General features: G+C 43.4%; 2 protein-coding genes and 1 long non-coding RNA gene across 10 annotated transcripts in view; 1 reads left to right on the top strand and 2 right to left on the bottom strand.

The window, feature by feature from the left end:
• Positions 1–6046: 6046 nt before the first annotated feature.
• LOC115136906 (uncharacterized) lies at positions 6047–7355 on the bottom strand. The gene is made up of 2 exons (XR_003864726.2): positions 6615–7355; positions 6047–6345 (listed from the first exon to the last, which is right to left on the bottom strand). It is a non-coding gene; the product is annotated as an uncharacterized LOC115136906 (long non-coding RNA).
• LOC115136903 (thiamine transporter 2-like) lies at positions 6947–11416 on the top strand. The gene is made up of 5 exons (XM_029672811.1): positions 6947–7276; positions 8590–9409; positions 10474–10666; positions 10808–10949; positions 11120–11416. Exons 1-5 carry the CDS (start codon positions 7127–7129, stop codon positions 11309–11311), a joined length of 1497 nt encoding a protein of 498 aa, XP_029528671.1. The 5' UTR covers positions 6947–7126; the 3' UTR covers positions 11312–11416.
• A 7197-nt stretch (positions 11417–18613) lies between these two features.
• LOC115136900 (arf-GAP domain and FG repeat-containing protein 1-like) overlaps positions 18614–24284 on the bottom strand; it is a 41818-nt gene continuing 36147 nt past the window's right edge. For 5 of the 8 annotated variants that reach the window (XM_029672797.2, XM_029672807.2, XM_029672800.2 and 2 more), the window contains 5 exons: positions 21289–21390; positions 20117–20164; positions 19107–19259; positions 18905–19026; positions 18614–18778 (listed from right to left, as the gene is read on the bottom strand). In XM_029672797.2, coding sequence (XP_029528657.1) covers positions 18719–18778; positions 18905–19026; positions 19107–19259; positions 20117–20164; positions 21289–21390 — 485 coding nt within the window. In that variant the 3' untranslated portion in view covers positions 18614–18718. The remainder of the gene's footprint in view (positions 18779–18904; positions 19027–19106; positions 19260–20116; positions 20165–21288; positions 21391–24284) is intronic. The other 3 variants (XM_029672798.2, XM_029672799.2, XM_029672801.2) reach the window with 3 other exon arrangements.

Genomic DNA, 24284 nt, shown 5'->3' with positions numbered 1-24284 from the left:
CGCAAGTACTGCTAGGAGCAGATACCCCCCTAATGTACAGGACTACCTTCATAAATCTACTGTACAGGTTCAAGTCCCTGTCTCACCTAGACCCTGCCCTATGCAGAAGACATACAGTGATCTCACCACTGATATTGTGGCCACTGAAGAGGTAACAAATAAAAAATAAGAGTGAATTACTTACATAATAAATATTCTGCAGTCTAATCTTAGTCTATGCTATTGCTATTAGAATCATCCATTTTTTATTTGGAACAAAAATAATGGCTTTTATTAAATGTTATTGCCACAATTATAGTTCTATGAAATATGAAAATAAATAATTAGTTAGTTTAATAGATCAAGTCATTTTTTTCTGCAAGGTCAAGCCACAGAGCCGACAAGAGCAGACTCAGAGGCATCTCCTCCACAACATAATTTGGCCATGAAGGAGCTTTTCGGGGAGACCTTTGCGAGCAAGGACACAGACAAGACGTTTGCGAACACCATCAAAGAGGAGGTGGCATCCTACAAGACAGCAAGCGGCATTCCAGTGGATGGTGATCCCCTGGCATGGTGGAAAAGCAATGAGTGTAAATACCCTCACATTGCCATGATGGCAAGGTGCTACCTGGCTGTGCCTGGCACTTCAGTTCCAAGTGAGAGGGTGTTCTCCATGGCAGGGGACATAGTGACTGCAAAGAGGTCTACCCTCTCCCCAGACAATGTAGACATCCTCCTCTTTTTTAAATGGAATTTAAAGTTATAAGCTCAGGTCTGCTTTGCTTTCTTTCTTTTTTTAATACGGACATAGGCTATTTTTTCATTCACTGTTGTTCAAAGGAAGAAGGTATCATGCCTCATTGCACTTTAATTTAACAATTGAGTATTGAATATGTTTAGATATTATTTAAACATTGAACAGTTCCTTGCTTTAAGTGTTCTTTAAGTAATAAATGGAAAGCAAAATTATGTTTGTCTCCCTTCATTTTTGTTGTTGCTGATCCTAAAATAATCAGATCCGTTGAACCACTAACTCCAACATATACAGTTGGCCTTGCTGTTATGATTTTAGTTTTCCTTGATGTCCTTTGTTTTTTTGCATTGTTTTTTTCTGTTTCTTTTACTCATGAGTTCATTTTCTTGGTTGTTTCATGGGGGTGTGGAATGGGGGTGGGGAATGGGGGTGGGGAATGGGATTGGGGAATGGGATTGGGGAATGGAGTGGGGGGGGTGGGGAATGGGGAATGGGGTGGGGAATGGGGGGGTGGGGAAATGGGAATTGGGGAATGGGAGTGGGGAATGGGGGTGGGGAATGGGGAATGGGGTGGGGAATGGGAGTGGGGAATGGGGGTGGGGAATGGGGGTGGGAGAATGGGGGTGGGGAATGGGGGGGGAATGGGAGTGGGGAATGGGATTGGGGAATGGGGAATGGGGGTGGGGAATGGGGGTGGGAATGGGGGTGGGGGGAATGGGGGTGGGGAATGGGGGGGGTGGGGAATGGAATTGGGGAATGGAATTAAATGTATTTTTTATTATTTTATTTCCTCTTTTCTTTCTTTTTTCTTGGGGAGGGTGACAGTGGGAGGGGTCTCGGATGGTTGAAGGACAGCTATGGGGAACTGTGGGGGGTCATGTCTTTTTGGGCCTTGTGGGAGATCTGTCGACGTGCCCTTGAGCAGGGCGTTGACCCTGGATGCTTCTGTGTGTCGCTCTGAATGGGAGTCTGTTGGATGACTGGTGTGGTGTAGTTGTTGAGCGGCTTCACTGCAAGTATATTGTATGTTTTTGGATATTCCTTTTTTTTTAAATACATTTTTAAACAGCCTCCAGGAGGCGTTGGAGAACCTGTCATGAAGCACATGTTCTTGAGTGGAACGGGAGAAGATGAGGATGTCATCTAGGTAGAACATCATTGACCAGAGCCTGGAACACAGCAAGGGCGTTGGTAAGGCCAAATGGCATGACCAGATACTCGTAGTGACCACTGGCCGTGTTGAAGGCGGTCTTCCACTCATCCCCTTCCCGTATCTGCACCAGGTGGTAGGCGTTCCGTAGATCCAGCTTGGAAAACACGATGGCCCCCTGGAGTGGCTCGAAGGCCGAGGAGATGAGTGGTAGTGAGTAGCGGATCTTAATCGTTATGTCATTGAGACCCCGGTAGTCGATCCACGGGCGCAGGTCCACGGGCGCAGGTCTTGTCCTTCTTCTCCACAAAGAGGAACCCTGCGCGGACGGGAGAAGAAGAAGGATGGATGAATCCTGCAGCAAGGGAGTCCCCAAATGTAGGTCTCCATCGCCTTGGTCTCTGGTCCCGACAGAGAGTACATTCAACCTCGGGGCGGAGTCGTGCTAGGGAGAAGGTCAATCCTGCAGTCATAAGGCCTGTGCGGCGGGTCAGACATTCCACAATAAATCAACTTTTATTGCCTAGTCCTTAGAAAACACCGGAACTATTGTATCTCTCTTGCAAGTTTATATAGCAATGTATGCATGGGCTTGGTCTGATGAGTAGAAGGTAATGACGTATGCAGTGACATCACAAGGCCTGGACTTCAGGTTTAATCAAATAACTTGGGACCTTTGATATTTTGCAGAACTTACTCAGAAACATGCGCTATGTTCCTGTTGTCAACTTCTGTCTGCAATTGCATTAATAAAGGTTTTTGAATGATTTAATTAAAGATATTGTCATAATGCTAATTTCACCAATGAGTCCATGATTGACAAGGAACGAGGAAACGAACCCCAACACTGTCGACATCCAACGATTATCCAACTTGAATAAACGCTTGGAGGTAAGAATGACAGTAGTGTTGTAGTCTACGGCGATACAGATATCACTTATTATTGATATCTACATAATGTTAGCGTGTTGATGTGAATCACACTGCTGCTCTCTCATTTAGGTATTTGCTCCTTACAGATTGTGGTTGTAGTGGACGGCTGTTCACAAATCTAAATGTGTATTTGAACCCAATAATGGTTGAATTCAAGAAGTTTAAGCTGCCTTCCAATTAATGTTTTTGAAACCAGTGGACAGCCAGTGAAAAATGCGCTCTTGCAACAGCTGCATAGTGCAGATCCCAGCCTGTGGAATAAAAGTGGGGCTTTTATTGCTCAATCTAATTCATTCTGATAAAATAAATACATCCATAGGTCTAATGAACACATGCTCAAACTTACACACTTTTGATAGACTTAAAGGGGCAATCTGTAGTTGCTACATCTATTTTTTGGACCTATACATTATATATACAGTGCCAGTCAAAAGTTTGGACACACCTACTCATTCAAGGGTTGTTTTTTATTTTTACTATTTTCTACATTGTATAATAATAATAGTGAAGACATCAAAACTAATAACACATAAGGAATCACGTAGTAACCAACAAATCAAAATAGATTTTAGATTCTTCAAAGTAGCCACCCTTTGCCTTGATAAAAGCTTTGCACACTCTTGGCAAAGAATGCCATTCCATGAGCACAAAATTTATTTTTCAACTCGAATCAATGAGCCCAATCAGTCCTCTATGATAACAAAATCATAAACCAGACAGTTGTGCTGGCTAATAAATCCTTAGTTTTGGGGCCATGCCCAGGTAAAACAATTTGGCTAATCTATACTTCCATATTTCCAAGTCCTATTCTTGAAGATCAAGGGGTATAACATTTATTGGAATGACTGGAATTCCGATAGACTTTGGTTTTTAATGTAAAGATATGATTTATAATAATAATTGTATTATTATATGTAGTAGAAAGTGATGGGTTAGAAGAATCCTACATAACCAACCCATATAGTAAAATGGAACATCCATATATGGCCACCTACAGTGGGGCAAAAAAGTATTTAGTCAGCCACCAATTGTGCAAGTTCTCCCACTTAAAAAGATGAGAGAGGCCTGTAATGTTCATCATAGGTACACTTCAAATATGACAGACAAAATGATTTTTAAAAAATCAAGAAAATCACATTGTAGGATTTTTAATGAATTTATTTGCAAATTATGGTGGAAAATAAGTATTTGGTCAATAAAAAAAGTTTATCTCAATACTTTGTTATATACCCTTTGTTGGCAATGACAGAGGTCAAACGTTTTCTGTAAGTCTTCACAAGGTTTTCACAAACTGTTGCTGGTATTTTGGCCCAGATTTTCTATGGGGTTGAGATCTGGAGACTGGCTAGGCCACTCCAGGACCTTGAAATGCGTCTTACGAAGCCACTCCTTCGTTGCCCGGGTGGTGTGTTTGGGATCATTGTCATGCCGAAAGACCCAGCCACGTTTCATCTTCAATGCCCTTGCTGATGGAAGGAGGTTTTCACTCAAAATCTCACGATACATGGACCCAATCATTCTTTCTTTATCTTGGCCAGGTCGCAATTGTAAATGAGAACTTGTTCTCAACTTGCCTACCTGGTTAAATAAAGGTGTTCTCAACTTGCCTACCTGGTTAAATAAAGGTGTTCTCAACTTGCCTACCTGGTTAAATAAAGGTGTTCTCAACTTGCCTACCTGGTTAAATAAAGGTGTTCTCAACTTGCCTACCTGGTTAAATAAAGGTGTTCTCAACTTGCCCACCTGGTTAAATAAAGGTGTTCTCAACTTGCCTACCTGGTTAAATAAAGGTGTTCTCAACTTGCCTACCTGGTTAAATAAAGGTGTTCTCAACTTGCCTACCTGGTTAAATAAAGGTGTTCTCAACTTGCCTACCTGGTTAAATAAAGGTGTTCTCAACTTGCCCACCTGGTTAAATAAAGGTGTTCTCAACTTGCCTACCTGGTTAAATAAAGGTGTTCTCAACTTGCCTACCTGGTTAAATAAAGGTGTTCTCAACTTGCCCACCTGGTTAAATAAAGGTGTTCTCAAACCTGGTTAAATAAAGGTGCAACTTACCTGGTTAAATAAAGGTGTTACCTGGTTAAATAAAGGTGTTCTCAACTTGCCTACCTGGTTAAATAAAGGTGTTCTCAACTTGCCTACCTGGTTAAATAAAGGTGCCCACCTGGTTAAATAAAGGTGTTCTCAACTTGCCTACCTGGTTAAATAAAGGTGTTCTCAACTTGCCTACCTGGTTAAATAAAGGTGTTCTCAACTTGCCCACCTGGTTAAATAAAGGTGTTCTCAACTTGCCTACCTGGTTAAATAAAGGTGTTCTCAACTTGCCCACCTGGTTAAATAAAGGTGTTCTCAACTTGCCTACCTGGTTAAATAAAGGTGTTCTCAACTTGCCTACCTGGTTAAATAAAGGTGTTCTCAACTTGCCTACCTGGTTAAATAAAGGTGTTCTCAACTTGCCCACCTGGTTAAATAAAGGTGTTCTCAACTTGCCTACCTGGGTTAAACCTGGTTAAATAAAGGTGTTCTCAACTTGCCTACCTGGTTAAATAAAGGTGTTCTCAACTTGCCCACCTGGTTAAATAAAGGTGTTCTCAACTTGCCTACCTGGTTAAATAAAGGTGTTCTCAACTTGCCTACCTGGTTAAATAAAGGTGTTCTCAACTTGCCTACCTGGTTAAATAAAGGTGTTCTCAACTTGCCTACCTGGTTAAATAAAGGTGTTCTCAACTTGCCTACCTGGTTAAATAAAGGTGAAACAAATCAAATAAAAACCTGCATTGCCTATAGAAATGTTGCGCAACATGAGCTCATGAAGTGTGATTAGATTTTCGATAACATTTGCATTGATGTCATAGTGATTACAGGGACAATAGAGTGCTGTGTACCAGACAGTGAGCAAGTTTGGTAGGCTACTAATGACCATCAGCAGCATCAGAGATTGGAGAAGCCTATTACCATGACTAAACGGTCACATGGAATTTGGCTGCCGTCATGACTCGTGACTGCCGGTGTGGCGGCAATATGTCACCGTAACAGCCCTTAGTGGTAACACTCCCCAGCAAGTGTTGCATTCAACTTTCTACCTGAGAACAGGGATCAATCTGTGCTTCCAACCTTCCCTCTGTTTCTATCTCCTTTCTATCTCATTTCATTGCTGCCCCCCCCCAAAGTCGTCAAAGTTTGAGTATTCAAGTAATGTTCAAAGCATCCTGTATGCAGCTGACCAGTGTTTTTCATTTATTTATTTGGTCAAAGGCCTAAGCTATGTCAAAATACATAGAATTGCAGGAAATGAGCCATGAAACAGTACAATTTTCCTGATGGAGGACCCCCAATTCACATAGCAAATATCACTCCAAGCTTTCTTCAAAAGTTAGCAGCCCTGTACAGATGATGATCACTAACACAGCATCTCATTCATAAACATGAATTGTACTATTGTCTACTCACACTGGAGACAAATCCAACAAATCAATGAATTTAGTCTTCAAAGCTCCTCCTTTTTCATATTCCAGGATGATACCTGTGAACAAAAGGCATCAGTTCAATATTCGAAACCAGACCAATTGTGAGATACAAGTTGCTTTAGGCCTACTTGTAACTTCAACTTGTGCGCCATTAATTAAATTGCTGTTACAGCTAACTGGTCTGGCTAGCACAGAGACCTAAGGTTATGGCTCTGGGCTAGCCTAGCCAGTTAGCTCTAGGTCAGAGCAGCACTACTGTTTAAAGTGTCTGTGTTAGTATCTTAATTATCAAGTATTTTAGCATCATCAACAGCATATTCATTACCTGGTGGATAATATCTGAGAAAGAATCGTTTGAGTTTAACTTCGCTCCTCCAGCAGAATCCCTTGTAAACAAAGCGTTGTTACAGCGACAGACTAGCTGGAGCTCGGCTAGGATGCATGTGCAGATGGACTGAAACACACAACTCACCCACAACTAACCTGTTCAAAAAAGACAGAACTTGTTCCATAACTGTGCACAAAACATCTACATAAAGTCAACAATAGAGCCTAGAAAAACGTGGTAAACTCAGTGTCATGATAACTGAGGCTGACGTAAGCTTTCATTTTACCATCAGTGGGACTATTTCCCAATAGCTCAAAGTCTCCCTCATATAAAACTTGCATTCTCAGTTATGCACATGTAGTTCATAGACAGACTAAATTCCTAAATTTCCCGACAAGGACTTGGCCAAGTGATCTACTGCTGCCTACTGTCAACAGATCCCATTTGTACACAGGACTCAGACCCAGAGGTAGTGCGTGTGAGGGGGACATAAGGGGTAGCCTACCAGAATGGGTTCCTGGGCCAAGCTGAAGTCCACTGGCTGGGTGTTTCCCACAGCCGTTTTGTCGCTCTATGGGTTCTTCGCCAACTGCAGACCAGCTGAGCCCTTCCTAACACCCTACCTTATTGGACCATACAAGAACATCTCAGAGGAAGTGGTAAAGTAACCAGCAGCAGAGAGCTGTATGCTACACATGAACAGTTTTGAATGGATTTGGTAACAAGTTTGTGATAAGAAAGTAAATGATGCACACTATAATGATAGAATGAAATACACTACATTACCAAAAGTATGTGGACACCTACTCATCAAACATCTCATTCCAAAATCATGGGTATTAATATGGAGTTGGTCCCCCCTTTGCTGCTATAACAGCCTCCACTCTTCTAGATGTTGGAACATTGCTGCAGGGACTTGCTTCCATTCAGCCACAAGAGCATTAGTGAGGTTGTGCACTGATGATGGGCGATTAGGCCTGGCTCGCAATCAGGATTCCAATTCATCCCAAAGGTGTTTGATGAGGTCGAGGTCAGGGTTCTGTGCAGGCCAGTCAAGTTCTTCAACACCGATCTCGACAAATCATTTCTCTATGGACCTCACTTTGTGCACGGTGGTATTGCCATGCTGAAACTGGAAAGGGCCTTCCTCAAACTGTTGCCACAAAGTTGGAAGCACAGAATCATCTAGAATGTCATTGTATGCTGTGTAGTTCACTGGAACTAAGGGGCCTAGCCCAAACCATGAAAAACAACCCCAGACCATTATTCTTCCTCCACCAAACTTTACAGTTGGCACTATGCATTCAGGCAGGTAGCGTTTTCCTGGTAACCTCCAAACCTAAATGTGTCCGTCGGACTGCCAGATGGTGAAGCGTGATTCATCACTCCAGAGAACGAGTTTCCACTGCTTCAGAGTCCAATGGCGCCAAGCTTTACACCACTCCAGCCGATGCTTGGCATTGCGCACGGTGATCTTAGGCTGCTCTGCCATGGAAACCCATTTCATGAAGCTTATGACTAACAGTTATCGTGCTGACGTTGCTTCTAGAGGCAGTTCGGAACTCAGTAGTAAGTGTTGCAACCCGAGGACAGACGATTTTTATGCGCTACACGCTTGTGTGCTTGTGTGGCCTACCACCTCGCGGAGGAGCCGCTGCTGCTCCGAAACATTTCACAATAACAGCACTTACAGGTGACCGGGGCAGCTCTAGCAGGGCAGAAATTTAACGAACTGACTTGTTGGAAAGGTGACATCCTATGATAGTGCCACGTTGAAAGTCACTAATTTGGGTGTCCACATGTAGGTGTCCACATACTTTTTTATATACAGTGTATCCTCAGGTTACTGTATACAGTGGGCTATGTAGTTTTTTTGCTTCATATAGACGACCGGTGGGACTATTCAGTATCCCTGTGCATATTGAATAGATCTAGTGATAAATTAATCACTCCTCTCCCTGTGCCTCCTCAGGTGACCAACTACCTGTTCCCCATCTGGACGTACTCCTACCTGGCCGTCCTCTTCCCCGTCTTCCTGCTGACAGACTTCCTGAGGTACAAGCCGGTGATCGTGGTCCAGGGCCTCTTCCTGGTCACCAACTATGTCCTGCTCTGCTTCGCCCCCGGCCTGACCGCCATGACGTTCCTGCAGTTCAACTATGCCGTGGTGACCTCCACGGAGGTGGCCTACTTCTCCTACATCTACAGTGTGATCCCTCCGGAGAGGTACCAGCGGGCCACCGGCTACCTCCGCAGTGCCATGCTGACAGGCTCCACCCTAGGGGCCACCATAGGCCAGATGCTGGTCTCCCTGGCAGGGCTGGACTACTTCTACCTCAATGCTATCTCCCTGGGGATTCTCAGCATTGCGTTCCTCATCTCCATCTGGCTACCCATGCCCCAGCAGGGGATGTTCTTCAGGGGGGAGAAGGCTGCCCTGGGCCTGAGAACCAAGGGCCAGGTGGAGGAGGAAGCGAGTGCAGTGGAGGAGGTCCAGGATGTGGAGGAGGCCGTAGAGGATGGTGCTGGGTCGGGTAGGACCCAGGGTGCTGGGAGTAGTACTGGCTGGTGTAGCCTGCATAATGTGGTCTATGCTAGCAGGCTGCTCTGGAGCAGCTTCAGAGAGTCCTACTCCTCTAGGAAGCTGGTCTACTGGTCTCTGTGGTGGGCTCTAGCCACGGCCGGCTACGGCCAGGTGTTCAACTACATCCAGCTGATGTGGGACCACATAGAGCCATCCAGCACCTCCTCTGTCTACAATGGAGGGGTCGAGGCCATCTGCGCAGTAGTAGGTAAGACAATCTCAGAACTGTGTGTGTGTGTGTGTGTGTGTGTGTGTGTGTGTGTGTGTGTGTGTGTGTGTGTGTGTGTGTGTGTGTGTGTGTGTGTGTGTGTGTGTGTGCGTTCAGTGGAGTAGCTGGGCCTTGGGGTTTTTCAGATAAAATGTTGCAATGCTAATATTTATTTTATTACTTAATAAAAACATACAAATAAAATTCCAGAACGCAGCTGAATATTGGTCTCACAATTAAATGGGTAATGTGTTTCGATGGGCTTAAGGCAATGTAGTTCCATGGTCATCTTCGCTTTGGTCCAAGTTGGGCTCTGCACGCAGAGAAGAGTAATTGCTTCAATTAAGGTGATAACTTGGGTAACGATTTCTCTGATTATTGCTGATAGCTCGGGTTTGAGAGATAGTGACTTATCGGAACAAGTCAATCTGACTCTGGCAGTAGATCAAGGGCCTCATTGTCAAAATCCTGAAGTATCCCTTTAATTAAATCAAACCCCTGTCCTCTATCCTATGTGTTCAGGGATAGAGACATTATACTGTCCTGATAAATTATGGTAGGAACACTTCCCCCCCTAGGAATATGATGAGGGTCCTGTTCCAATTCGAAGCATCCATCCTTGCTTGGGGTAATGACTGATCTGATATGACTGGATCGTTCTCTTATAATCTCCACCCGGCACAGCCAGAAGACGAGTAGCCACCCCTCGAGCCTGGTTCCTCTCTAGGTTTCTTCCTCGGTTCCGGGCTTTTGGGGAGTTTTTCCCAGCCACCGTGCTTCTACATCTGCATTGCTTGGTCTTTGGGGGTTTTAGGCTGGGTTTCTGTATAAGCACTTTGTAACAATTGCTGATGTAAAAAGGGCTTTGTAAACGCATTTGATTGATTGATTGATGAAAGCCATGTATTGAATCCTATGCTTTAATCCAGCCAACAGCGTTGGATCAGTGATTGCTTCAAGGAAGGGAGGAAGGATGCAGTTTACAAGTATTTAAACAGTTTAAAAGTATTTACTCAGGATCTAAAAAGGAAATCATCCACTGTTGTCCCATCCCTGTCCTATAGGTGCAGCCGCAGCCTTCTGTGTGGGTCATGTAAAGGTGACCTGGGATGTCTGGGGGGAGCTGTCACTGGGGGTGTTCTCTGCGGTGGGGGCAGGGGCCGTGTTTCTGATTGGGCTCACCAGCAACATTTGGGCAAGCTATGCTGGCTACGTCATCTTCAAGGCCTCCTACATGCTGCTGATTACCATCACTACGTAAGTGAATACTCTGTAGGCCATACTTCAACGAACTCTGCTATATTTATTTCATATACCTTCCATGCATGTCCCATAGACATTCATCAGAAATGCACAATAAAAATATTCAGTACATAGTGTTCTGTTTTGTCATTCCAGATTCCAGATTGCATCCAACTTGTCCATGGCATGCTTTGCTCTAACGTTCGGAGTCAACACTTTTGTCGCCCTCTTGCTGCAGACCATTCTCACAGCCATCGTTGTTGATGAAACTGCACTGGGGTTAGACATTATCACACAGGTATGGTTGCACAATGCAGAGCTAGACAGGACATTGTCCATTCCTTTAACTGATCACTGCACAAGTTATCAAAAGTGAAGAGAGATTGACACCTGGTGGCAAATTATTACTGCATTGTTACTGTTCTTGGCCCCTCTAATAAAACCAAAGTTTAATTTCCCTTTCTCCAGTTCATCATCTATGGCAGCTACTATGCCGCAATATCAGTGCTTTTCCTGATCAGAGGGATGTACACAGCCTGTGCACACCACTGCTACCCTAAACAGGCAATGGACCAGGAGCAGAAAGAAGATCCCAAAGTGGAGATGCCCTCCTCAGACCGGTTCTGCTCTGACCACAGACAGTCGTCTATCAGAGACTGAGGGGGGCAAGGCGTCTTCAGGGGTTCACCCTAAAATGTAATGGCATGGTGTTACATACTTGTATTTATAATAAAAATAAAACAAAATGTTGCGTAAGCATTGTTTTGTCCCAACTTCTCTTTAAGTCATTCAAAAGAGAAGGGATTTCAATTGATAGGCATGGCCATGTTAAATGTGCACTAGCTAATGTTTTATTGAGCAGGTTGTTGATTGACAGACTGAGCTCAGTGATTACACAAACAAACCAAGGTGACTTCTGTATGGGGACTAGACTCAGACTGGTTTAAGGGTAGTGTGGGTCATGTAAAGGTGACCTGCAGACTAACCTGAGCAGGTAAAGCGATAAACCTGCTTTTTGTATAACGTATAAACATGTGTGTGGGTGATAATAGTGGCTATCGCTGTTTGTGGATCTGTGAGGATGGAGGCTGTGAAGCGGTGGAGGGCAGGATGGGGCTAGCCCACCACTCTGCTGTGCATCTATGGGTTCTGCGGTACTGTGAAACCTCTTGTACCCTTCATCTACCCTTACCTGACTGGTCCAAACAAAAACCTGATGGTGGAACAGGTACAGTAGGCTTCAGGACAAACATTTCAATGCATTGTATTCATGCTCTTATACTATCTTTAGAGGGGTGTAACGATTTCCTTCATTGAGTATTTGTGCCTTTACAACTTTATCAGTAGTATAACCCTGTTATTGACCACTGTATTACCTACCAGCTTGATAAAGAAAAGGAAAATCAAGGGAGAAAATGCTCACACTTGCCCACACATTTTTAATGGCAGCAACTGAGGTCAGGAAGTAATCTGGACCAGGGTTTGAACTTGTGAACTTGTGGCTGTCAGCCCAACACCTTAGCCTTTACGGCAAGAGATCTGAACCTTTTGATGAGGTTGCGGCATCGCTCACTAGATGTTGGGTTAAGGTCGCTACAATCAATCAATTCATTTTCTATCTGAATGTTGCAACCTCCCAAACAGACAGCAGTGTTGCACTCTAACCCAGGTGACCAACGAGATCTACCCTGTGTGGACCTACTCCTACCTAGCTGTGATGGTGCCAGTCTTTCTGCTCACCGATTGGTAGCGCTACAAGCCCGTAGTGGTGTTTCAGTGCATCAACTTCTTCCTAACCTGGGCGATGATGCTATTGGTGCAGGTGGTGGCAGCCTTTAAGGCGATGCAGTTCTTCCATGGCGTGAAGTCGGCCTGTGAGGTGGCCTACTTCTCATACATCTACAGCATAGTGGACATGAAACACTACAGCAAGGCTACATCCTACTGCCGTAGTGTACAGCTGCTAGGCTACACAGTGGGATCTGTGCTGGGACAGCTGCTGGTCTGTTTCAGCCTCATGTCTTACAACAATAACATCTTGGTACTTAATCTGGTGATGATCTCCATTGCCCTGGTGACTTCCCTCTTCCTGCCCATGCCACAGAGAAGCATGTTCTTCCATCAGAGTCTAAGTGAACCACCACAGACCCCAGAAGGAGGGGACAGGTGTGCATGGGATGTGTCCACTGAGGGGCCTGTGAGGGCTAGGAGCTGCAGCCAAGTTTTCCTGCTGCTGTTGTGTTATAATCCAAAATTAGGAATAGGTACCTTGGACTTTTGCCTTGGATGTTATGAACTGTCCTGGATCTTTGACAAAAAAAATGAATACAACAATGTTAAGTATCTGGTTCATTCAAAAAGTATTTTATTTTTTTATCTGAACTGTGTAACTGAAGAATAATCTTAATGCTTTTACACTCTTTCTTGCAGTTCACCATTTATGGAAGCTACTTCTCAGCCATCGCTGTCATTTTCTTTCTGAGGGGTGTGTACATGATAATGAGAGGGTGGTAAAGCCACAGAGACTCCACCACTGCAGAGGAGCCTCCAGGCCCAACCCTGTGTACACCACTGCAGAGGAGCCTCCAAGCCCAACCCTGTGTACACCACTGCAGAGGAGCCTCCAAGCCCAACCCTGTGTACACCACTGCAGAGGAGCCTCCAAGCCCAACCCTGTGTACACCACTGCAGAGGAGCCTCCAAGCCCAACCCTGTGTACACCACTGCAGAGGAGCCTCCAAGCCCAACCCTGTGTACACCACTGCAGAGGAGCTTCCAAGCCCAACCCTGTGCACACCACTGCAGAGGAGCCTCCAAGCCCAACCCTGTGTACACCACTGCAGAGGAGCCTCCAAGCCCAACCCTGTGTACACCACTGCAGAGGAGCCTCCAAGCCCAACCCTGTGTACACCACTGCAAGCTTGAACATGCAGTGGACCAAAAAGAAGAACCCAAAGTAGAAGTGTTTTTATCTGACCGGTTCTGACCACAGACAATAATCTGTCCAAAACTGAGGAGGGCAAGGTGTCTCACCAAACTTTTACTTTAAATTCTAATGTCATGGTGCTCTGTATACTTGCATTTATAATCAAAATAAAAGTTGACACAGACTGGGCATAGACGTTCAACCTCTAGTTTTGATTTACATTTGGTTGAGTTGTCAACTAAATGTGAATTCAAACTTAAATCAACAACAAATGTCACCAAGTTTAGGTTAAGAGTTGGGTAGAGAATAAATAATTAAATGCCCTTTTTACAAATCCAATAAGTTTTCCATGTTGTTTCAACATCAGCAGTGGAGAAGGTGAAAAGCTTCATGTTCCTCGGCGTACACATCACTGGCAATCTGATATGGTCCACCCACACAGGCAGTGTGGTGAAGAAGGCTTAACAGCGCCTTTTCAACCTCAGGAGGCTGAAGAATTTTGTCTTGGCACAGAAGACATTCATAAAATTCTACAGATACAGCATTGTGTACAGCGCCACCCAGAAGCTCCTCGACCCGTTTCAGTTTGCCTATCAGCCCAGCAGAGGAGTTGATGATGCCATTCTTAATCTCTTCGACATGGTCTATAGAGATCTAGAGGGTGCCAAATTCCATGACTTTTCTTCTGCCTTCAACACAATCCAGCCTTACATTCTGGCACAGAGATTCATTAGGGACTACTCCTTAGATGGGGGGGCTAGTTTTGTGGCTGTTGGACTTCCTGAGCCAGAGGTCACAGTGGGTCAGTTCCCATCCTGACAGACACCTCGTTAAGTTCGCTGATGACACTGCCTTGATCAGCCTGTTGCATGATGATGAGGAACACCATGGCCCGGTCCTAAATGACTTTGTAGAGTTGTGTGACCAATCACACTTGGTCCTCAATACCAACAAGACCAAAGAGATGTGCATAGACTTCAGGAAGTGTACAACACCTACCTCTGCAACATCTATCAGAGGTCAGAACATAGAGATTGTAGAGGAATACAAATACCTGGGTGTCCACTTGGACAATAAACTTGAGTAGAGTAAATGTACAGACCTGATCTACAACAAGAGTCAGCAGAGACTGTACTTTCTCAAAAAGCTGGGATCTTTTAATGTTGACTGGACTATGAGATTATTTAAACTTTTTGTATTGTTTGTTGGTTTGGCAATGCCACTGTCAGCCAGAGAAATATGCTGAGAAGGATTATCACCACAGCAAGCAAGGTACTTGGAGTCAAATAGACAGGTCTGGATGAGATTTTTAAGTTCTGGGCCCTCTGCACAAAATCATTTTAGAACAAGCCACCCCCTGTACCCGGACTTTAAACTAATCCCCTCTGGGTGCAGGAATAGGGCTCCCCTCTGCAGGAAAAACAGAACTAGACAATCATTTGTGATATCTCTCCTAAATAGCTCGTGCTAATGTTCCTATCGACCCAGTAAGGCCAGCAGGCTAGTCTCTTTTTATTGGTATGTAACTGTTATGAAAGTTGTATTGTCAATTTGTTTTGTATTTAAACGCCACTTTAAACATGCACATGACATTGCAACAAAACAGATCACCAGGGAAACACTTCCTGTCCTCCAGGACATCTACAGCACTGGGTGTCACAGGAAGGCCAAGAAGATTATGAAGGACCTCAGCCACAGCTTGATCACCCGCTACCATCCAGAAGGCGAGGTCAGTGGAGGTGGATCAAAGCTGGGACCAAGAGACTGAAGAACAGCTTCTATCTCAATGCCACCAACCTGCCTCCGCTAGGTACCCTGCCCTGAACTTTAGTCACTGTCACTAGCCGGCTACCACCCGGTACACAACCCTGCACCTTAGAGGGTGCTGCCCTATGTACATAGCCATGGGACATTGGTTACTTTAATACAGTTTATGTATATACTGTATTCTAGTCAAGGCCTACCCTATTAACTATTGCTGTAAATATACTATTCTATCCTAAGTATTCTACAGAAATACTACATAGTATATACATATTATGTCCATATATCCCATCATCTATATTTATACTACGGACTCCGACATTGGAGCTAGGAACACAAGAATTTCGCTACACCCGCAATAGCATATGCTAAATAAACTCAGCAAAAAAAGAAACGGCCCTTTTTCAGGACCCTGTCTTTTAAAGATAATTCGAAAAAATCCAAATAACTTCACAGAAACGGGTTGTAAAGGGTTTAATGATCCTCACTAATCATGGAACTGTGATGACAGCAGTCCAGTCATCGTGAACCATGCGCCAGGCTCCAGGTTGAAACTGTTACGAATGGTCTGCGTTCCATAATGATTCAAATAGGCTATAGTCCCAAATTATTGCTGGTAATACGTTAGCCTAATATGATCCGCTATTGCTAGCGATCCTCAGGAACAGTCACACGAATGTGACAGATGAAAGGTAAACTAATGATGCGATGGCATGATGCAAAATGTACAGAAACTAACACTAACGTGAGTTCAAAATGTATTGGTATAACTGACGATGGCTACTGATAGTGGCTAGTATTTAACACCATACAAATTGGGAAAATAAAACAGTGAAAAGTCCAGGCATATAATTAAAACATTGTAGAAATCATAAACTTGGTAGGTTTGGCACTATGCTGTCATTTGCGCATGGCTACAGAAGTCTATAGTTTGGGTCTCCGAAATTCATCCCTGAAGGTTATAAGGCCAGCATTTCATAACCCTGTGGGTTAAATTGATATGCTTCAGTTTTCTGCCATATGACTGGTTTTACATTCATTTTGTCTCCAGTAATCATAGGGTAAAATACATTTACAATCCACTTATCCACACAAATTAATCATTTACCTAGCGCTTATCAATTTGTAAGTTACAGTGCACGGAGAATGGTGCTATTTCTATTGGAAAAAATAAAGTAGGCCTAGATGTTGCTCCACTTAGAACAGATAGGTTGCTCGACATTATTCATTGTTTCATCACGCATAAAGGTGGTGGAATTATGAGGGAATTAAACCAAGGTCAGAATACAGCATATCTGTCGACACCTCTCTACCAAACCTACATTTCTGTGATCTCCACCCTGAACCCTGATAGCTGGCTGAAACATGTGGAGCAGAGAGAAAAGTTCCATTAGCGTGCGTGTAACTTGGGTCTGAATCGGCCCCATGGTGTTGATCTATTTATTCTATTAATTTTAGATTGTGGGATATAACTGGATCTAAAAAAAACTAAATGCCCTGGGACGTGGACCCCTTTTTAGATCTGAAACGTTACAAAATTACCCTTTAATATTTGGTAGAGGGAAAAACATGCCCCCTTTCCTTCCAGGTTCCAAATTGCTACGGAGAGATATGCACTGATCTTCGGCGCAAACAACTTTGGGGCTTTGGTCCTTCAGACTATCATCACAGCCGTTGTGGTGGATGGCAGAGGGCTCGGCTTGGGAATCATCCCACAGGTGAGTTAACAGTTACATTTAAGTCATTTAGCAGACGCTCTTATCCAGAGCGACTTACAAATTGGTGCATTCACCTTATGACATCCAGTGGAAACAGTTCAAGTGTCACAGGACAATAAGACCTGCTTGCTAGCCCTACGACTGAAGAGTAAGGAATAAGCTTAACGTTTTTCCACTTTTTTTTTGCAGTTCACCATTTATGGAAGCTACTTCTCAGCCATCCCTGTCATTTTCTTTCTGAGGGGTGTGTACATGATTATGAGAGGGTGGCAAAGCAACAGACACTCCACCACTGCAGAGGAGCCTCCAAGTCTGAAAGACAGTGACACTGGCCCTGAACAAAAACTGAGCTGAAGAAACTGACCACTGGGCCATGTTCTGTAGGCACGGAATGGGAGAAAACCTTTTGAAAACGGGGAGTTTCTACCAGAGTGTGTCCAAAAAGAAAGCTCATATTTGTTTTCGTTTGCACCATTTTTTGGTATATTGTGCCCTACTGAATTAAAGACACTGATGAGTCAGGTCTGATTGTTTGATATTCTTTACAGTCTATACTCCTGAGCAAGAGTAACAGCTCCACAGTATTCAGACTGCAACATCTTCATCGTGATAGAAATCTTTTTATATACAGTATATCAAAAATATTTCAATATATGAAAATGGAGATGTACAGTGCAGCAATACAAAGACATGGTTTGGTCATTCTTTTTAGTTAAAATTCATTTTAATATATATACACATTAACTTAAATGTCTTTAACACCCAACATCAGTGGTATTCAGTCTATATTGTGGTAAACCACTTGGACAGCAGGACAGGTGAGAGCACAGGTGAGAGCCCATCCCCTTCCAGGTGGAGTCTCTGCCCTCGAGGCCAATCACAGAAGAGGAGAGAGGCTCCTCCCCCTCTTCTGTAACAAATTATGAAACGCATGTTCACCTCTTATTCTCTGTAAAAATAGTCCTACCGATACCACGCTGTACAAACCGCTTTTGGTTCTTCTTTACAAATACAGTAACTCACAGTAGTCCTCTAAGATTTTCCAAGTAACAGTTCTGTCTTAAACTCGTGTTAAAGATACAAATACTGATATGCACAGAGCTAATTTCCTCTAAGAAAAAAATATTTACAGAATTGCAGCATAATGAATGGGAATATTTTGCAATAACTTAGTATCGGCCAGTTTGAATATACATTTGGCTCAGCTGAGGCCGGGCCAGATCACAGGTTAGATGGAGGATGAGAGGAAACTCCAACCCTTTAACACATTTACATGCGAGTCATTTAGCAGACCCTCTTATCCAGAGCAATTTACAGGAGGAGCTATTAGGGCTAAGTGCCTTGCTCAAGGGCACAGACATATTTTTAACCTAGTCAGTTCAGTGATTCAAACCAGCGACCTTTCAGTTACTGGCCCAGAGCTCTTAACAGCTAGGCTTCCTGCCACCCCCCCCCCCCCCCCTTTACACACCTTTACCTTGTTTTGTTTTTTGTTGCCATGGACGGTGTCAGTTACGTCACTTAATACAAAATACCAGTTTTAGAAACATTGGGTTTGTCTTTTTTCACAAGCATCTTGTGAAACAAAACAGTGCAAGAGGTGAGAGCGGTGCACGCCAGTTGACAACACCCTAGTGGTGGAGTTCAGGTGGAGCAGTGCTATAAGAAAGGATTCGTTGAAGAGCTTCCTGAGGGATAATGTCCTGAAGGGGCGCCCGCCTGGAAGGACGACAAAGACAGAGAGAGAGAGAAAGGGGGCCATTAAATCACCACCAGTGAAACTAACACAAGTTTTATCAAATGGAGACTGTGGACACTTTGCTTTCAACCAATGGTCCCACTCACCAAGAAGGGGTTACTAGATACCCCGGGTGCAGCCATCGCCTGCCCAAAGGGGGTCGCCACAGCCTTGGCCTGACCATAGGCTGAAAACCCCCCTCCTGGTGGACCAGAGAAAGAGGTGAATACTAAAGGTTTAAATGAAAAGGGGTACACTACACAAATTCATGCAAAGCACACATACACCCATGCAAACACCCCCACACACCGTTGGGTTGCTGGGGATAGGCCGGAGGCTGGGGGAAGGGGCCCTGGCCTGGGAAGGGCTGTTGGAAGGTCCCACTGAAGCTGGTGGGGAGGTTGTAGGTAGCAGCGTTCCTGAATCCGGCTGGCATGCTCATGGACCCTGTGCCAAACGTGGCTGCAAGATAGGCGGGAGAGGAGAGGACACTCAATCTACACAATATCACATCAGTTACACAGAGCTCACGCTACACGATCACTGCTAAGTGCTAACGCAGACCACAAAACATCTGAAGCACCCACCTAGTCTAGCTATAATCAAACCTGACGCCAGGTTAACATTTGCACACAACCTGAACGAAAAACACCTTTACTGAGCAGTGTACAATTAAACACAGAAACAAACACAGCAACAGCAGAAAAACTACTTTGTGACTAGAACGAGTCTCAGAGACTAGCTCTATCCATAACATAACCAGCATTAAAGTACACAGCCTCTAGCACACAGTTACAGTACTACAGCACTCAGGGTAGAAGCAATCTTAGCAAAGGCAGTGTACAGAATCCAGGAGGGTGAAAAACTATAAAAAGCTTACAGTCAAGATGGTTGTGCAGTTCAAGGATACTCTTAAATGGTTATCTGGCAGTTTGATGTCCTTTCAACACCAGTTTAACCTCAGAGCTCAGCTGGAGGACATACACACCGCCAACAGCTATAGGCTGAAAATCTACGACTGTTAGTTAGGCTATTTCTCTTGGCCAGCAGGGGGCAAGAAGGGGTAATCGGCGATGTCACATCACTACAGTCTGGGAGCGGTAGTGGGGGCGGGATTGGTGAGGGCATCAGGACCCCCACACTCACATATACAGTAGAAGTAGCACTGGGGTCAGAGGTCAGGGGACACAACACATGCAGTCGGCGAGACAGTCACAGGTTGCTCAGGGGAGCTCTAGGAAGCACTGCCACAGCCAAGACACAGGAAGGCAGAAAGGAGGGAGAAAAGGAGTGAGCTGGAAGAGGAGGAGGGAACCTACCAAAGTGGGCTGGAGGGTAACCCTGCCCATGCAGAGCCCCCAACAGGCCTGTCGAGCATCACAAGAGCAATCAGACAGAACCATCATAATTTGCACGTAGACATACATACGCACACACCTTCACGCTTATAACAGAAACACTCAGTCACCAACTGTTACTACTTCGACTATATCATCATTTAGCTACAGACTATTGTTAATGAATAATGCTGCTGTCTTGTAGCAGCCAAGCCCCAGGCAAAATACTTACTTTAAGATGAATACAATTAGATGAAGTGAAGGCATCAGGTTCATAACCTCATTATGCCCTCTAATGACCATGACCACTGTGACCATGAGTCCTCTTACAGGGTTTCAGGTGGTCAATCATCCTCCGTAAAAAGTCATCTAAGAATATGGACTTGTGAGATTTCAGTTGACTGCTAGGCTATTCTTTGAATTTTGCTACAAAGAAAATATTTTACATGATCACCTGCCTCAGTTCATTTGTGATATTTTAGCATGACTTTGGAATATAGCTGCCATCTGTGAAACATGTTTTTCTTCCGCACTACCTCAAAATGGCCGCTAACCACGACAGCTAGATCGGCTTTAGTCATAGAGATGTACTTCAGAGCTCATCAACCATCTTTGCAATGGGCCTGCACATGACAGGTTTTGGGTTAAGTGCACCCTCTAACTCAGTGGCCGAGTCCGAATACCCGTACTTGCGTTCTAAATAGTATGTTGATTGGGTATGCGCAAAATTGAACGTTTTAGAGTATGTGATATTTCGAAAACGTAGAAAGCTTAAAATGCCAGGATGTCATACTCATTTAGGCTTTTCATCAAGTACGAATTCGCTGCATGCTACTGAGGAAGATAATTGTCTTTTCAGACTCCCACATGTATTTGACAACAGCTGATAATCAGATGATCTGACGTGATGTACGAATGGCGGGGAACAACCCAATTGCACATTACATGACACCTAAGTACGCATGTGCCTAGTATGCTGATATCTGTTGCTTAGTGCATACATTTTTACTAAACAGTTTGTTCTAAACAGTATGTAGTAGGGTTAGTACATAGTATAGAATTTTAGTAAGTAGTAGGCAAGAATGATTTCGGGTAAAGCCTGTCTTTAGTTTCAAGTACATTGGGTATGCAAAACATCCGTGGCGTGTCCCCACCTGCTGCTGCCATAGCCGCTGCTCTCCCGTTGCTCTGGAAGGGGTTGGTGGTGGCTATCGCCGGGGCAACCGCTGCAGCAGCAAAGGGGTTTGTTGACGGACCTGGCAGAAGGAAAGAGGAGACATCAAACTCATATCAGTTCATCTCTGAGTAGCTAAGTGTCTACTTTAGCTCTGTAGAAATGTACGGTCCAATTCTAATCTACCCCCTTCTCCCCAAAGTGTGGAATCGGTCTGCGATGGAAAATGTGTATTTTGTGTATATGATCGTATGTTTAGCACAAGGCTGCTTTTGTAATAACCTGAAGTGATACAATATCTCAGTTTCAAGGTCAAAAGCCTTGTGTTGTATACATCAGTCACATACAAGAACCAACCATGCTTATGACTTGTTTGTGTAGCAGTATAAAAGGACTGAAAGGGAACCTCCCCTTCGGAGTTTTCATCAAGCTTGGATTGAGTTTGTGAACCTCTCCAGCCGTGATAATAAAGATTGATTTTTTTACTTAAGAGTCCTCAGTGGTAAATTTCCACGACACAGGATGTTTGATCTTCTCGATGTGATCCATCAGTAAGGGTCTGCGAGGGAACACCGGTGGCACATTCTTTGAACGGCGTAAAGGGATATTCCTGTCTCACTAAAAGAGGACGAGGACCCACCCGGACCAGACCTCCACTGTGGGACGCGTCCGGGAGGAAACAACATCCACGAAACCTAGGACAACTCAACGGATTTCAATAAAGTACATTTAAATGAAGTAATACATTTGTTTAAGAAGGGATCCAAGTTCTAAGAGAGAACTAGGAAAAGGTTCGGTGAACCTCGTTTATAACGTTATATAGGTATTCACACAGAATGCCTAAGGAAGTTCTGTGTGAACTGCACGAATGTTCTGTGTGAACTTCGTTTGAATATGTAAACAACAAGAAGCGGGAAATAGCGCCTCGAGTCTGTGTGTGCGTGTGTCTGAATGAATACCTAATTAGGTTCTGTGGATTGAACATTATATAGGGATTCTGTGTGGATGCCTAAGCAAGTTGTGTGTGAACTGCACAAAGTTCTGTGTGGACTTGGATTGATATCATTATATATGGATTCTGTCCACCACCACCGGCCATCTGATCTAGAGGTGCAGAGGCATTGACAGGGGAACCATTGAAAAGTTTGAGAAGGAAGCATCTGAGATGGGTAGGGGCTCATTGATGCCCCCGGACACTGAGATTCAAGAACATGATCACTGGTACCCCTCAGGCTGACTTTGCCGTGCTGATGGTTGCTGGTGGTATGGATGTGAATACCACCAGCAATAAGAAAGTTGTGTGTGAACTGAAAGAAGTTCTGTGTGGACCTCGATTGATAATGTTATATAGGGATTCTGAGTGAATACCTAAGCAAGTTCTGTGTGATGTGTGAATGAAGAAAATGAGAAAAAGGTGAAGTGTGGTGTGTGTGAAGATATGAAAGGGGAGATTACTATTACCAAATATGTTTTTTTTTAAAGGGGTGGATCAGCTTAATATTGCAGAAAGAATGTTGCTTCCATCAATGTAATTGTCTTCATTTCTAATCCCCCATATCTTTTTTTGGTAAATATATATATCCATATACGTATGCATACATATATACATACATACCTATGTAGATATACATACTTTAAGAATATACCTTTATTATTCCCCGCAAACCCTACCACCCTTACCCCAATTGGAGTAAACTAATAAACAATAACATTTAGGCTTCTACCTTCAGTTTATACATCTTATACACATTTTACAGACACAATCTATTTTACAATAGTTATATTTTGTTTGTTTTTAGTCCCGCCTCCGTTTCTGGATGTCCATCTATTTGTAACTGTGCTATTTCACAACATTTCTGAACCTATATACATTTTACAGACCCCGTATCTTTTACATTGGTTATCTTATAGTCCAACCCTTCAGCTCCATTCAACCCCTCCCATCCATCTCTTAACACCATCCATTTTGGAATTCTATTTGCCATATATATTTTTCAACTGTGCTGTGATGCTTCACAAAAGTACTGAACCTTTCTATTCTCATAGCTTCTATAGATTGTAAATTAAAAACAAACATTCTTGCTAAAATAATTATTATATTACTAATCGATTGACTATGCCTTTTCAAATCACCCAGTATTTCTATCTGCAGCGTTAGTTCTACGCAAATGTTGCAATTCCTCAACCATTCCTGGACCTGTGACCAAAAACGAGCTACATATGGACATAAATAAATAAATGATCTAATGTCTCTGCCTCCTCACATCAAAATCTGCAGAGCTGGGAAGATTGTACCCCCATATATATAACATTATATTGGTTGCAAGAATTTTGTGTAGTAATTTAAATTGAAAAATGCAAAGTTTTGAATACGTCGTTGTGTTGCTTATCAATTCATAAACCATGTGCCATGGAATGGGTACATCGAAAATCTCTTCCCAACCAGTTTGAATTTATATGGCACAGTTGTCAGTTTTTTGGTATATGTTTATATTTATCACACTTTTCTTTAACCATTTATATTCTTTAATACAGGCCGACATACAAGTTCCTTGTTTTTTTCCCCTTCTACTTGCCTCTTCCATTTTTGTGGTAATGCTGCAATTAGTTGGTTGTAGTATTGGGTAGAGCAGGCATTTCCATATGTCTGTGTTAGCTGCATGTGTGACATAACTTCACCAGTCCTATTTATGATAACATTCACAAAAATTATACATTAAAAAAAAAACGTATTTGAAAAATGTTTTTTTTAATCAATTAGTATATTTGAGTTTAACCACAATATTTGTTGTATTATTTGTTCTGTATTTTCAAGTGGATTAAACTGAAATTGCAATCAACTTTTTAAGGCGTGCTTAAAAAAAATAACGATATTTTGGAGATTATTTCCTTTCAAACAACCGAAAGTGAGCAGGTGTAATCTGAATAAAGGGAAAAAGGCCATTCTTGAACATAGGATGAGACATTCCTACCAAT

The sequence above is a fragment of the Oncorhynchus nerka genome, linkage group LG11 (assembly GCF_034236695.1).
Source record: "Oncorhynchus nerka isolate Pitt River linkage group LG11, Oner_Uvic_2.0, whole genome shotgun sequence".
Lineage (NCBI taxonomy): Eukaryota > Metazoa > Chordata > Actinopteri > Salmoniformes > Salmonidae > Oncorhynchus > Oncorhynchus nerka.
The sequence above is the reverse complement of the archived record's forward strand: the minus strand, read 5'-3'. Positions and strand labels throughout refer to the sequence as shown.

Excerpts from the sequence above, each read along its gene's own strand:
- LOC115136903 (XM_029672811.1), top strand. The coding sequence starts at position 7,127 with ATGGGTTCCTGGGCCAAGCTGAAGTCCACTGGCTGGGTGTTTCCCACA. Across the intron at positions 9,410-10,473 it reads GGCCATCTGCGCAGTAGTAG|GTGCAGCCGCAGCCTTCTGT; the intron begins GTAAGACAATCT and ends CCTGTCCTATAG. Across the intron at positions 10,667-10,807 it reads CTGCTGATTACCATCACTAC|ATTCCAGATTGCATCCAACT; the intron begins GTAAGTGAATAC and ends TTGTCATTCCAG.